This window comes from Pristiophorus japonicus, chromosome 22 (genome assembly GCF_044704955.1).
Source record: "Pristiophorus japonicus isolate sPriJap1 chromosome 22, sPriJap1.hap1, whole genome shotgun sequence".
Taxonomy (NCBI): Eukaryota; Metazoa; Chordata; class Chondrichthyes; family Pristiophoridae; genus Pristiophorus; species Pristiophorus japonicus.
Genome location: NC_091998.1, coordinates 24501901 through 24515268, shown reverse-complemented (window position 1 = coordinate 24515268; position 13368 = coordinate 24501901). Strand labels below are relative to the sequence as shown.

The 13368-nt window shown below is 46.2% G+C and overlaps 1 protein-coding gene across 5 annotated transcripts in view; it reads left to right on the top strand.

Moving 5' to 3' along the window:
- Nucleotides 1-13368, top strand: part of LOC139234902 (glutamine--fructose-6-phosphate aminotransferase [isomerizing] 1-like) — a 92388-nt gene that overhangs the window by 60389 nt on the left and 18631 nt on the right. For all 5 annotated transcript variants that reach the window (XM_070865767.1, XM_070865764.1, XM_070865766.1 and 2 more), the window contains one exon: nt 5581-5701. In XM_070865767.1, coding sequence (XP_070721868.1) covers nt 5581-5701 — 121 coding nt within the window. The remainder of the gene's footprint in view (nt 1-5580; nt 5702-13368) is intronic.

Sequence of the window (13368 nt, the reverse complement as noted above, 5' to 3'; positions counted from 1 at the left end):
GGGTGGGGAACTGTCTCACGCTAAACTGTCCCACACATTGACAAGGCCGCATGCCTCATTAATCCTGCTCAATTATAATGAGACAATTATCTCTCCCGAAATTTAATTCATATGTAAATGGTGGTGCAGTCAAGATCCACAAGATGGTTGCTTCCCCCATCCAGCACCTCCCCCAGAAACTGCTTCACTATCACCAGCAGGGGCGGATTAACCGCGGGGCGGATTAACCGCGGGGAGGATTAACCGCGGGGCGGATTAACCGCGGGGAGGATTAACCGCGGGGAGGATTAACCGCGGGGCGGATTAACCGCGGGGAGGATTAACCGCGGGGCGGATTAACCGCGGGGAGGATTAACCGCGGGGAGGATTAACCGCGGGGAGGATTAAGATTAACCACGGGGCGGCTGGGGCTGCTGCCCCAGGCCCACCAAACAACATAGGCCCACCAAATAAAATATAGGAAAAAAATATAAGGCCTCCCAAATAGGCTGAATAGAATAGACAATAAGAGAGGAAAAACAAGACCGAGGAAAATAGATTCACTTGTTTATACCTATATACAGAAGTACCTGTATACACGAATGTACCGATATACAGAACAGAATATGTACTCGTCTGTTTTATTTCACACGTTATTGAGAGAAATTTGCATACATGTATAGGAATCGAGTTTTGCAATGTTACCAGAACCAGAATTTATACCTAATTGTCACAGAATATATGTTTCCATTGTTGGCCTATGTTTTCAGAATCAGAATCATATACGAAATATAATGAACATGAACAAAGATAACTATCGGCCCATTTGGATCAGTTTGCCCCCGGCCCTTAATCCTGCCCTGGTCACGGAGCCCAGCAGAGCAGGAACAATTGATAGTTTGCTGCACAGCAATTGTACTCCTGTACTTTGCCAGCCCGTGTTTTGAAGTTGGGTGTTCAGTAGTCTGGCTGTTTCATCAGCCCTCTGCTTGTCTACACCGTGGGTCATATAGCAGCATCGGTTGAAGTTTTTTTTTAGTCCTGCAGCGTGCCCTATTGCAGCTCCTGTCTGTGTTCGGCAGCTCGCTTGGAACCACTCGGTGTGCCAGTGCAGAGGCGGTTTGGCTTGGCGAAAGCGACGGAGAATTTTAATGAAGACTTGGGTTCGCCGACGAGTTTTCCACCAGTGTTTTGCCGAGGGCTCCCGTCCCCAATCGGCCGGTGTCTTTGCTCAAGGAGCATTCTCGGGCAGGGCTGCGCCGCACTGCACCGTGAGACAGAACACCACCGGCTCGCCAATCCCTGAGGGCCCAGCGGCTCAGCGCACTGAGTCGCTGAACCAGACTGTCAGAAATTTCCGAAGTAAAGACAGAAAATGCTGGGAAATGCTCAGCATCTGTGGGAGAGAAACTGAGTTAACATTTCAGGTCGCCGACCTTCGGAGATGTTGGAGCTGAACAGTTTTTAAGCAAGTGCAGAGGCGGAGGAGGAAGGAACGTTGATTATAATGTGCTGGGCAGGAGTGAATAAATGATAAAGCGATGATGGTGCGAGGCTAAAGGAGTCGGTAATCCTTTCTCCTACTATTAATTGCGAGTCCTCCCAGGTTCGGTGTCCCCGATCTCTCCCATAAACAGATGCCACATCCCTTTCTTTGCCCTCTTGTCAGCCGTGGTGCAGTGGGCAGCACTATCACCTCTGAGTCAGAAGGTTGTGGATTTAAATCCCACTGCACGTACTTGTAGCACAAAAAATCTAGGCTGACACTCCAGTGCAGTGCTAAGGGAGTGCTGCACTGTCACAGGTGCCGTCGTTCGGATGAGAAGTTAAACCGAGGTCCCATCTGCTCTCAAGTGGATGTAAAAGATCCCATGGCACTATGTTGAAGAAGAGCAGGGTGTCCCCGATGCCCTGGCCAATATTTATCCCTTAATCAACATAACCAAAAAAACAGAGTATCTGGTCATTATCACATAGCTGTTTGTGAGAGCTTGCTGTGCGCAAATTGGCTATCGTGTTTCCTACATTACAACAGTGACTACACTCCAAAAGCACTTCATTGGCTGTAAAGCGCTTTAAGAGATCTGGTAGTCATGAAAGGCGCTATATAAATGCAAGTCTCTTTCCTTCCTTTCCTTCTTTCTTCCTAGCTAGACACCAAGGGCTTGACTTCAGCCCACCTCCCAGCTCTCCTTATCTGGGGATTGGCCAGCTGAGCTGCCAATCAAACCGAGTGCCACCCTCTTTGGAGGCGAACCCTGAGCTCAAAGGAATAAGGCATTCCAACACTTTCTGTGTGTGGATGTTACAGGCTTTCGAAACACTTTCCCGTGCCTCGCAGTGAGACTTTAACCCACAACCTTCTGACTCCGAGGTGATAGCGTAGAAGGTACTCCTGCCTCATTGAGAGCTGATCCACATGACCAGCGATGTGTTTGTCTGTGCTGTGGATTTAATCCCAGCCAAGCGAAATTTGATTTGATGGCAACATTTAAATGTAAATGACAACAAACCTCTTGTGAGGCCAAGTCGTTAAAAATCCCGACACATAAAAGGAAAGAAACAAAGAACTTGCATTTATATATCGCCTTTCAAAACCTCAGGATGCCCCAAAATGCTTTACAGCTAATGAAGTACTTTTGGAGTGTAGTCACTGTTGTAATGTAGGAAACGCGGCTGCCAATTTGCGCACAGCAAACTCCCACAAACAATAAAGTGATAATGAACAGATAATCTGTTTTTGTTATGTTGATTGAGGGATAAATATTGGCCAGGACACCAGGGATAACTCCCCCGTGCTGCTTCAAAATAGTGCCATGGGATCTTTTACATCCACCCGAGAGAGCAGATGGGACCTCGGTTTAACGTCTCATCCAAAAGACGGCACCTCCGACAGTGCAGCACTCCCTCAGCACTGCACTAGAGCATCAGCTAGATTTATGCGCTCAAGTCCTTGGTGTGGAGCTTGACCTAGACTGTGAAGGTCCCAGGGTCAATCTCCAATCTTATGTTACCTGAGGTGTGGGAATTGCCACCCCTCGGTTCGGGTGGGAGAGTAAAATCGAGCAAGGTTCCTGCTCCTGATTGCGATCCCTGCTGGAAGTGCACTTGGATGGACGTCGGGTGAGAGTAGGATTGTCATGGGTGTGATGCCCCATGTGGTCCAATAGTTCACCCAAACATGCAAATCGGGGATAAGCGAATTCCCGTTAAAACTTAAAATTTTCAGCAATCCTTTAGTTCCTTCATTAACACCAAAGTCCCCATTTTAGCCCAATCCAAGTTTAATTTGATGGTTTATTTTCCATTCATTCCGTCAATTGAATGTGTAAGAAAAGAAAGAACTTGCATTTATATAGCGCCTTCCACAACCTCAGGATGTCCCAAAGCGCATTACAGCCAACGAAGTATTCTTGAAGTTTAGCAATGTAGGAAACACATGTAGTCACTGTGGGAAACGCGGCAACTAATCTGTGCACAGCAAGCTCCCTGAAACAGCGATGTAATAATGTCCAGATAAACTGTTCTAGTGTGGTTGGTTGAGAGCAGATGGGGCCTCGGTTTAACATCTCATCCGAAAGTCGGCACCTCCGACAGTGCAGCGCTCCCTCAGCACTGTACTGGAGTGTCAGCCTAGATTTATGTGCTCAAGTCTCTTGAGTGGGATTTAACTTTTAACAGTTTAACTTACCTGTAATGCGTAGAAAATTGTCAGAAACCCATTGCACCGACCCTAGCATTGCTGGTCAGGAAGCTCTGGTGTTCCACAGCTTTTCACTGAGATCAGCGGCTGTAGTTTTGAAATAGTCACCATCATCATCATCATAGGCAGTCCCTCGGAATCGAGGAAGACTTGCTTCCACTCCTGAAGTGAGTTCTTTGGTGGCTGAACAGTCCAACACGCGAGCCACAGACTCTGTCACAGGTGGGACAGGCAGTGGTTGAGGGAAAGGGGTGGGCAAGGAGTCTGGTTTGCCGCACGCTCTTTCCGCTGCCTGCGCTTGATTTCTGCATGCTCTCGGTGATGAGACTCGAGGTGCTCAGCGCCCTCCCGGATGCACTTCCTCCACTTAGGGCGGTCTTGGGCCAGGGACTCCCAGGTGTCAGTGGGGATGTCGCACTTTATCAGGGAGGCTTTGAGAGTGTCCTTGTAGTGTGAGTATTGTTATGTTAACTATAAGAAAAGTTTGTGGAAGTTTGTAGGAAGACTGTTGTATTACGGAGGACATGTGCTGAAATCTATCTTAAACCCAAGTGAGGAATAGCCACTTGGATGAGATACTCAAAGGCTACAGGGTACCATAGGAACGATGTGATGGCACTGGAAAGGGTGCAGAGGAGATTTACAAAAATGTTGCCTGGACTGGAGAATTTTGGCCATGAGGAAAGATTGGAGATGCTGGGTCTGTTTTCTTTGTTATACACCTCAATCAGGGGAGATCTGATTGAGGTGTATAACATTATGAGGGGCCTGGTTAGTGGATAGGAAGGACCTGTTTCCCTTGGGAGAGGGGTCAACAACCAGGGTGCATAGATTTTGAAGTAATTGGTAGGAGGTTTAGAGGGGATTTGAGGGGAAATTTCTTCACCCAGAGGGTGGTGGGGGTCTGGAACTCACTGCCTGAAAGGGTGTTAGAGGCAGAAACCCTCACCACATTTTAAAAATACCTGGATATGTACTTAAAGTGCTGTAACTTACAGGGCTACGGACCAAGAGCTGGAAAGTGGGATTAGGCTGGATAGCTCTTGGTAGGCCGGCGCAGACACGACGGGCCGAATTGGCCTCCTTCCGTGCTGTAAATTTCTATGATTCTATAGGCTCCGAGTTTGGTGAGATCTAAGTTCCGCCCAATGAAAGGGCCGCTAAGATCCTGACGGTACTTTGGGCTGCAGTTTCATGATAAAATGTGGGGAAAAACCGCCCGGCGGGAAAAAATGGGCCTTGCATGCCGATTCTGGGCGGCAGCCGGCAGTAGGTCCCATTCTGGGCGGCAAATGCGATCCTTGGCAAAGAACCAGGGAGGGGAGAATGGCTAAAAGGAAAGTTTTACAAAACAATAAAAAAAAACACCAGAAATCCTTCAGAGAGCCCCATCGACCCAAATCCCTGCTAAAGGAATAAAGAAAAGAAGTGCATTAACCTTATTTTGCAGGTCTTAATACTTACCGTTCAGGTCAGACCTGCCTCCACACGGCGGCCCCTATTGCTGCTGGAGCAGAGCGCTGCCCCGGACCTAGCTGGGGACTCAACGGGCGGGAGGACATTTGTCGCCGGCGATCGCCAGCGGTCTACTCTCCCCACTGGCGTGAGGGCCTGACCAAACTCGCTCGGCGGGGAGAGCGACCTGAAAACATCGAGACCACCAAGAAAACTCGGCCGCAGCCGGCGGTGAGTCGACCAAACGCAGGCCCGGTGATTCTAAGGCTGCTAGCTCCCTGGGTGCTGTGCCCAAGCAAGAGTGGGTGCCTTCAGAAGGAGGGAAATTGCAGTTTATAAGGTTAAAAAAAATCCACAATATTTGCCGTTGTGGTTTAACGTCCCACACGGGAGCTGACGGATCTGACCTCATTTCCTCCTGTGTCTTGCTTCCTCTCTCTCAGACACGCCAAATCCTGGAGGAGCTGACCGAGCTGCCGGTCATGGTGGAACTTTCCAGCGATTTCCTGGATCGAAGCACGCCTGTCTTCCGGGATGATGTCTGCTTTTTCCTCAGCCAATCAGGTAATGCGCAGCATTTGTCAAGCACATTTCTAGATGTAAAATAATTTACAAGGCTATTAATCCACCTTGGCAAAGATTGTCCTGTGCTGGACTGCCCCTGGACTTATTTTGATACATTCTCTGGGATGTGGGCATCGCTGGCAAGGCCTGCATTTATTGCCCATCCCTAATTACTCTGATAAGGAGCTGGTGGGCCTTTGTGAACCGCTGTCGTCCATTCTTTTAGTGGTTCGATACAACCGAATGGCTTGCTAGCTCACTTCAGAGGCCAGATAAGTGTCGACCACATTGGTGTGGGACTAGAGTCACATCCAGACCGGACTAGGTGGGCGGCAGGTTTCCTTCCCTCAAAAGGACATTAGTGAACCAGTTATGACACTCCGATAGCTTCATGGTCACTTTTGCGGACACCATTTTTCCTCATTTCCAGATTGTATTTGAACTGAATTCAAATTCTCCAAATGTCATGGTGGAACTTGAACTTGCCCTCTCTGCATTGCAGCCCAGGCCTCTGGATTACTGGCCCAGTTGCATCACTGCTAAACTACATAAGAACATAAGAAATGGGAGCAGGGATAGGCCATACGGCCTCTCGAGCCTGCTCCGCCATTCAATAAGATTATGGTTGATCATCGACCTCAACTTCACTTTCCTGCCCGATCTCCATATCCCTTGATTCCCCTCGACTCCAAAAATCTATCTATCTCAGCCTTGAATATATTCAGAGACTCAGCAGCCACAGCCCTCTGGGGCAGAGAATTCCAAAGATTCACAACCCTTTGAGTGAAGAAATTCCTCCTCATCTCTGTCTTAAATGGCCGCCCCCTTATCCTGAGACTGTGCCCCCTAGTTCTAGACTCTCCAGCCCCGGGGGAAACAACCTCTCAGATTCTACCCTGTCAATCACCCTCAGAATCTTATATGTTTCAATGAGATCACCTCTCATTCTTCTAAACTCCAGAGAGTGTAGACCCATTCTACACAATCTCGCATCATAAGACAGCCCTCTCATCCCAGGAATGGGTACCGTACACTTTGTTTTTATGGAGCATTCCTGACATCAGGGGTTAGAAACATAGAAACATAGAAAATAGGTGCAGGAGTAGGCCATTCGGCCCTTCGAGCCTGCACCGCCATTCAATATGATCATGGCTGATCATGCAACTTCAGTACCCCATTCCTGCTTTCTCTCCATACCCCTTGATCCCTTTAGCCGCATGGGTCACATCTAACTCCCTTTTGAATATATCTAACGAACTGGCCTCAACAACTTTCTGTGGTAGAGAATTCCACAGGTTCACAATTCTCTGAGTGAAGAGGTTTCTCCTCATCTCGATCCTAAATGGCTTACCCCTTATCCTTAGACTGTGACCCCTGGTTCTGGACTTCCCCAACATCGGGAACATTCTTCCTGCATCTAACCTGTCCAATCCCGTCAGAATTTTATATATTTCTATGAGATTCCCTCTCATCCTTCTAAATTCCAGTGAATATAAGCCTAGTCGATCCAGTTTTTCCTTATATATCAGTCCTGCCATCCCTGGAATCAGTCTGGTAAACCAGTTGAGGGGATGGTATACCATCTGATGCTTGGCCACTGTGGGTATGTAGATGGCTACACAGGGCGCGAAGGCTTGGAGTGGGTCACAGCCTCGACTCTGTACTCCCCAGGGCAACAGGGGTCAGATCAGGATCTGTGTGACGTGGGACTTGAAGATGCAACTGCTCGTGCTCCTTGACCCTGTTGGTGAAATTATACCACAGGATTTAATCTTCTTTCCCGCTAGTTAACATGCTTGAACAAAATTCCTATTTTAGTTAATTTACCTCATTGGTCGTGTTAAGTAGCACAATCTGGAACTGTTAAGCAAACATACCAGATGCTACCAGACAAAATCATACCCCGAGATCTGTTTGTTATAGGTTGGCATTTTATACCTCCAAAGGGAACCATAACTTATGTAAAAAATTGCTGGGAGAAAATTGTGTCAAAACAACAACTTGCTTTTATATAGCGCCTTTAATGTAGTAAACATCCCAAGGCTCTTCATAGGATCGATTATCAAACAAAAGTTGGTCCCGAGCCACAAGTTGTTCTTAGGGCAGATGACTGAAAGCTTAGTCAAAGAGGTAGGAGTGTCTTAAAGGAGGAAAGAGAGGCAGAGGGGTTTAGACAGGGAGTTGCAGATCTTGGGGCCCAGTCAGCAGAAGGCACGGCCACCAATGGTGGAGCAATTATAATCAGGGATGCTCACGAGGCCAGAATTGGAGCAGCGCAGATATTTCGAGGGGTTGTAGAGCTGGAGGAGATTAGAGATAGGGAGGGACGAGGCCATGGAGGGATTTGTAAACCAGGATGAGAAATTTAAAATTGAAGCGTTGCTTAACTGCGAGCACAGGGGTGATGGGTGAGTGGGACTTGGTGCGAGTTAGGACACGGGCCGCAGAGTTTTGGATGACTTCAGGTTTATGGAGGGTAGAATGTGGGAGGTCAGCCAGGAGTACGTTGGAATAGTCAAATCTGGAGGTAACAAAGGCTGGATGAGGATTTCAGCAACAGATGAGCTGAGGCAAGGGCGGAGACGGGCAATGTAACACAGATGGAAATAGGCATGTATGTGTCTGTATGTGTGTGTGTACATGTTTGTGCCCATGGACCCAAGTTTCCCCAAGAGTTGCTCCGTTTTTTTTTTGGAGCAACTTGATTTTTCTGGAGTATCTTTTTAGTTGCAATTCTGGCCATTTAATTTGCGCCGGTGTAAGTGAGTTAGTTAAGTTTTTTTTTTAGTTCGTTTTTTTTTTCAAAAGGGGGGGCGTTACCAGCCACTTGCGCCTGTTTTGGCCATTTAAGCCAGTTTAGCCAGCTAAAAGTTACTCCAAACTAAATTAGGCCAGCGTAAGTGGGCATTCTTGTATGTTCAGAAAAGCCTTGCGGTGACTTAAGAAATCAGCGCAGGCAGCCAGAGATGAGGGGGGGGTGGGTGAAGGGGACCTTGCAAAGCACTAAACACCTTCACAACAACATTAAAGAAGCATAAATATATTTGAAGCACAAAAAGTAATAAGCAATTAATTAACAAATAAAAAATAGAAGGAACCCTGCACCTAAAGCACCAAGACCAAAGTAATAAGCAATCAATCAATCAGTAAATAATAAATAAAAAATAGAAGTCCTACCTTAGGGACCGCAGTGGGCCGCCGATGAGGGAGCCCATTCAGCCAGGGCGTGCTTCAGGCCCCTCCCACACAGCCTGCAGCATGCACTCACAGAAACGGCCTGCCAGGAGCTGCTGCACATGCACGCAGACTCTAGCGTGCATGTGCAGCGGTGCCGGGACCTGGCTCCGCCCCCAATCCACTGGGCCACGCTGCACCGCGACCGAGGAGAGGCTGGGGAGCGGCTAGATTCGTGAGGAAGATTTTTGGTGCGCTTGGAGGCGGACAAAAGTGGCACACCTTTGGTGAGGGCGCCAGAAAAAGGGGTTGGGGAAATTTGAGGAAATATATATACACACACAAACATAACATATATATGTTTGTTTGTGTGTGTATATATGTGTTTGTGTGTGTGTGTGTGTGTACATATATGTGTTTGTGTGTGTGTGTGTGTATGTTTGTATGTGTGTGTATGTTTGCGTCTGTGTGTGTGTATGTGTATGTTTGTGTGTGCATATGTGTGTTTCTGTATGTGTGTGTGTATATATATAGGTTTGTGTATATTTGTATATATGGGTTTGTGTATGTTTGTATATATGGGTTTGTGTATGTGTGTGTATATGTGTTTGTGTGCATATATATGTGTGTGTATGTTTATGTGTGTGTATATGTGTGTTTCTGTATGTTTGTGTGTGTGTGTGTGTTTGTGTATGTTTGTATATATGGGTTTGTGTATGTGTGTATATGTGTTTGTGTGTGCATATGTATGTTTGTGTGTATATGTGTCTGTGTCTGTGTGTGCTCTTGTGTGTGTATATACATTGTGTGTGTGTGTGTGTATATCATTGTTCCTGCTACGTTGCTCAGCTGTCTGGAGGTCCCATGCATGCCGCTTACTGGCTCTTGAATGGGAGATTTTGCGCACATGCAAAATTTTGAATGGGCTGCGCAGCCCGTTACAGGACGGCGCACCCCAAAAAAATTAGTCGAAACATTGGTGTGTATGCGTATGTCTGTGTGTATGCGTATATATATGTGTGTGTGCGTGTGTATGTGTGTAATGATAAAACATTGCAGGTTTACAAATAAATCTCAATCTGCGACCAGTATTACAAACTTGTATTTGCAGGGCTCACGGGTTGTGGGGCAGATTTGTTTTCCATAAGCTGCCAATCCCTGATTTGGATGCAAATACCAACTACTTTGAATGCAAAATGTTTGAGAGATAACCGCTGTGCTATTATAACGCTGAGAGCATTCTTGTACATCAAAGGTCACTGCCAAAGTATAAAGGCAACAGTCTAGCTTATTTTATCATGCCTTTGGGCTGCAGTAACTTAACCCAACCGTTAACAAGGTTAACTGACAGTCAGTCTGCTGAATGAACATCATAATTTGTGGTCATTTTAAGCCTCACATATTCAACTTTTGTTTTGAAGTAATTCTGGTTTCATTCTGAACTATTTGAACCAAAAAGGAGATGAGGAGTAATAGTTTGTTAAAGGAGCTCCTCGCCCTGTTTCTGAGCAAATAGTTAATATTTCTAAATATTGCATCCAATTTCCACATTCTTCCTCCTTGGTATATTTTTTTTGTTGCACTTTGACCTACCATTGGTAGGCGTGCAGTTCTGTAAAGAATCCACTGAGGTGAATTGCATGTTACCTATCCATTGCCGTCGACCAATTCTGCGGTTAAGCTTCAGCTGTGGTGTACAGGGTTGTGTCTAGGCACAGCCCCAGATCAAGATCTGCTGCTGGTTTGGCTTGGTGCTGGAGTACTGCGTACAGTTTTGGTCTCCTTTATTAAAGGAGGGATATACTTGCATTGGAGGCAGTTCAGAGAAGGTTCACTAGGTTGATTCCAGAGATGAAGGGGTTGTCTTATGAAGAAAGGTTGAGCAGATTGGGCCTATACTCATTGGAATTTAGAAGAATGAGAGGCGATCTTATTGAAACGAATAAGATTCTAAGAGGGCTGGACAGGGTAGATGCAGAGAGGATGTTTCCCCTCATGGGGGAATCTAGAACTAGGGGGCATAGTTTCAGAATAAGGGGTCGTCCATTTAAGACGGAGATGAGGAGGAATTTCTTCTCTCAGAGAGTCGTGAATCTTTGGAATTCTCTACCCCAGAGAGCTGTGGAGGCTGGGTCATTGAATATATTTAATGTGGAGATAGACAGATTTTTGAATGATCAGGGAGTCAAGGGTTATGGGGAGCGGGCAGGGAAGTGGAGTTGAGGCCAAGATCAGATCAGCCATGATCTTATTGATGGCGGAGCAGGCTCGAGGGGCCAAATGGCCAACTCCTGCTCCTACTTCCTATGCTCTTATGTGCTCTGATGGTTAAGTTACTGGAGTTGAGATTACACAAATTAGGGTTGAATTTCCCTAGAATTTAGAAGGTTAAGGGGTGATCTATTTGAAGTTTTCAAGATGTTATGGGGAACTGATAGGGTAGATAGAAACTATTCCCGCTGGTTGGTGAGTCTAGGACTAGGGGAGCACAGTCTAAACATTAGAGCCAGATCTTTCAGGAGTGAAATTAGAAAACATTTCTACACACAAATGGTGGTACAAGTTTGGAACTTTTATCCGCGGACGGCAATTGATGCTAGATCAATTGTTCATTTTAAATCTGTGATTGATAGGTTTTTGTTAACCAAAGGTATTAAAGGATATGGGCCAAAGGTAGGTATATGGCGTTAGGTCGCAGATCAGCCATGATCTCATTGAATGGCGGAGCAGGCTGGAGGGGCTGAATGGCCTCCTCCTGTTCCTATGCTCTGTAATTGGGAACTCTAAGCCAGCACAAGTCAAGCGAAAGATAGGGGGAGAACAGTCAGGAAAAACAAGAGGAGAAAAATGTGCTCGCTGATCTACATTGGCTTCCAGTCCAGCAACAGCTCAATTTAAAATTCTCATCCTTGTGTTCAAATCCCTCCATGGCCTCACCCCTCCCTATTTATGTAACAACCTCCAGCCTCCGAGAGCTCTGCATTCCCCCAATTCTGGCTTCTCGAGCATCCCCGATTTCAGTCGCTCCACCATTCCAGCCGTGCCATCACATCTCTCTTCTTCCTTTTAAGATGCTCCTTAAAGCCTACTCTTTGACCAAGCGTTTGGTCACCTAATCTCTGCTTCTGTGGCTCGGTGTCACATTTGGTCTGATTACGCTCTTATGAAGCGGCTTGGGGCCTTTTACTATGTTAAAGGCGCTATATAAATGCATGTTGTTGATGGGCCAGATTCTCCTTTATCACCTTTCTCACTTTTTAAATCATGGGACATACGCTCCCGGCTGAGGTTCAGAAGGCACTGTGAAACTTTCAGCTTTTTCTCACATTGTGACGTCCTTTAAAACCCTTAAGTGTATTAAAACTTTGTAACTGACTCCCAACATCTGTCTTCTATATAATAACAAAGCTACACATACTGCGTATTAAGTTTTACTGGCCAGAACTCAGTGACATCTGAGCCCAACCATGAGAATCATAATGGTTCGAAGCAAGGGGCTGGTTGGTGTCCTCAGTGACCTACAATGCTACACTTATCGATTACCGCACTTAATGGCCTCCATTTTGCGGTCGGAACCTCTGACCTGCAAAAAACCGATGCACTTACCCGGTTGGTCCGGGGAGTTTTGAAATTTCGCGCTCCTGGGCCTCTGCGCGAAGGCCTACGTCGAGACCCACGTATCCCAGGGGGGGCTGGCGCTTCGCAAGCGTCCCTGGGATCACATGGGCCGGCCCAACTAGTTAAACTAGGGGGAACCCCATTCACACTTTTGTGGTGAGTTCCATTTCTACGAAGCTGCCAAAAGTATGAATGGGAAGACCCCCAAAAATACACTTTAAATAAATTTTTAAAATCATATGACATGTTTAAAATGAGTTTAAAATGCAATTTAATTAAATATTTTATACAAAAATTTAGTTTTTCTTTAAATATGTTTTAACAGGGGTAAAAATAAACTTGCCTTAATGAGCAGGGTTTTTAATATATAAATGAGTGATAACATTTTAGTTTTCTATTTTTTAAAATTCTTATGCTGGTACCAGCGTAAGAATTTCACGGGCATTCTCTGGGCAGAAGTTGGGCAAAGAGGCCAACTCTCCGCTCGCGGAAGCCCTTTTGTGTCAGCTGCGTGTGATCGATCGAGAGAATTCTTGATGGATCACAAGTTCTGGGTTTCGGTGCATACACAGTGCATGCCTAAACGCGGAACTTGCGGGGCCCCTATGGGCGTGTGTGCATCTCGTACCCGCCCGTAGGAGGCGCAGATTCAGCCCCAATGTCAGCTTCTTTCTGTGAATACGAAGGGTTTACATCTTGAAGTTTGTAAACCACAATAATTTATGTTTTAAAAATCGGTCCATGTTAAAGATCCTTGGGGCTAAATAAATGTGTGTGTCCTTAAAAATAAATGAGAAGAAATTGGAAATCTCATTTGCATTTTTGTCAGGACTTTCAATTTGCCTGCACAGAATATTACATTATTTGCATACCGT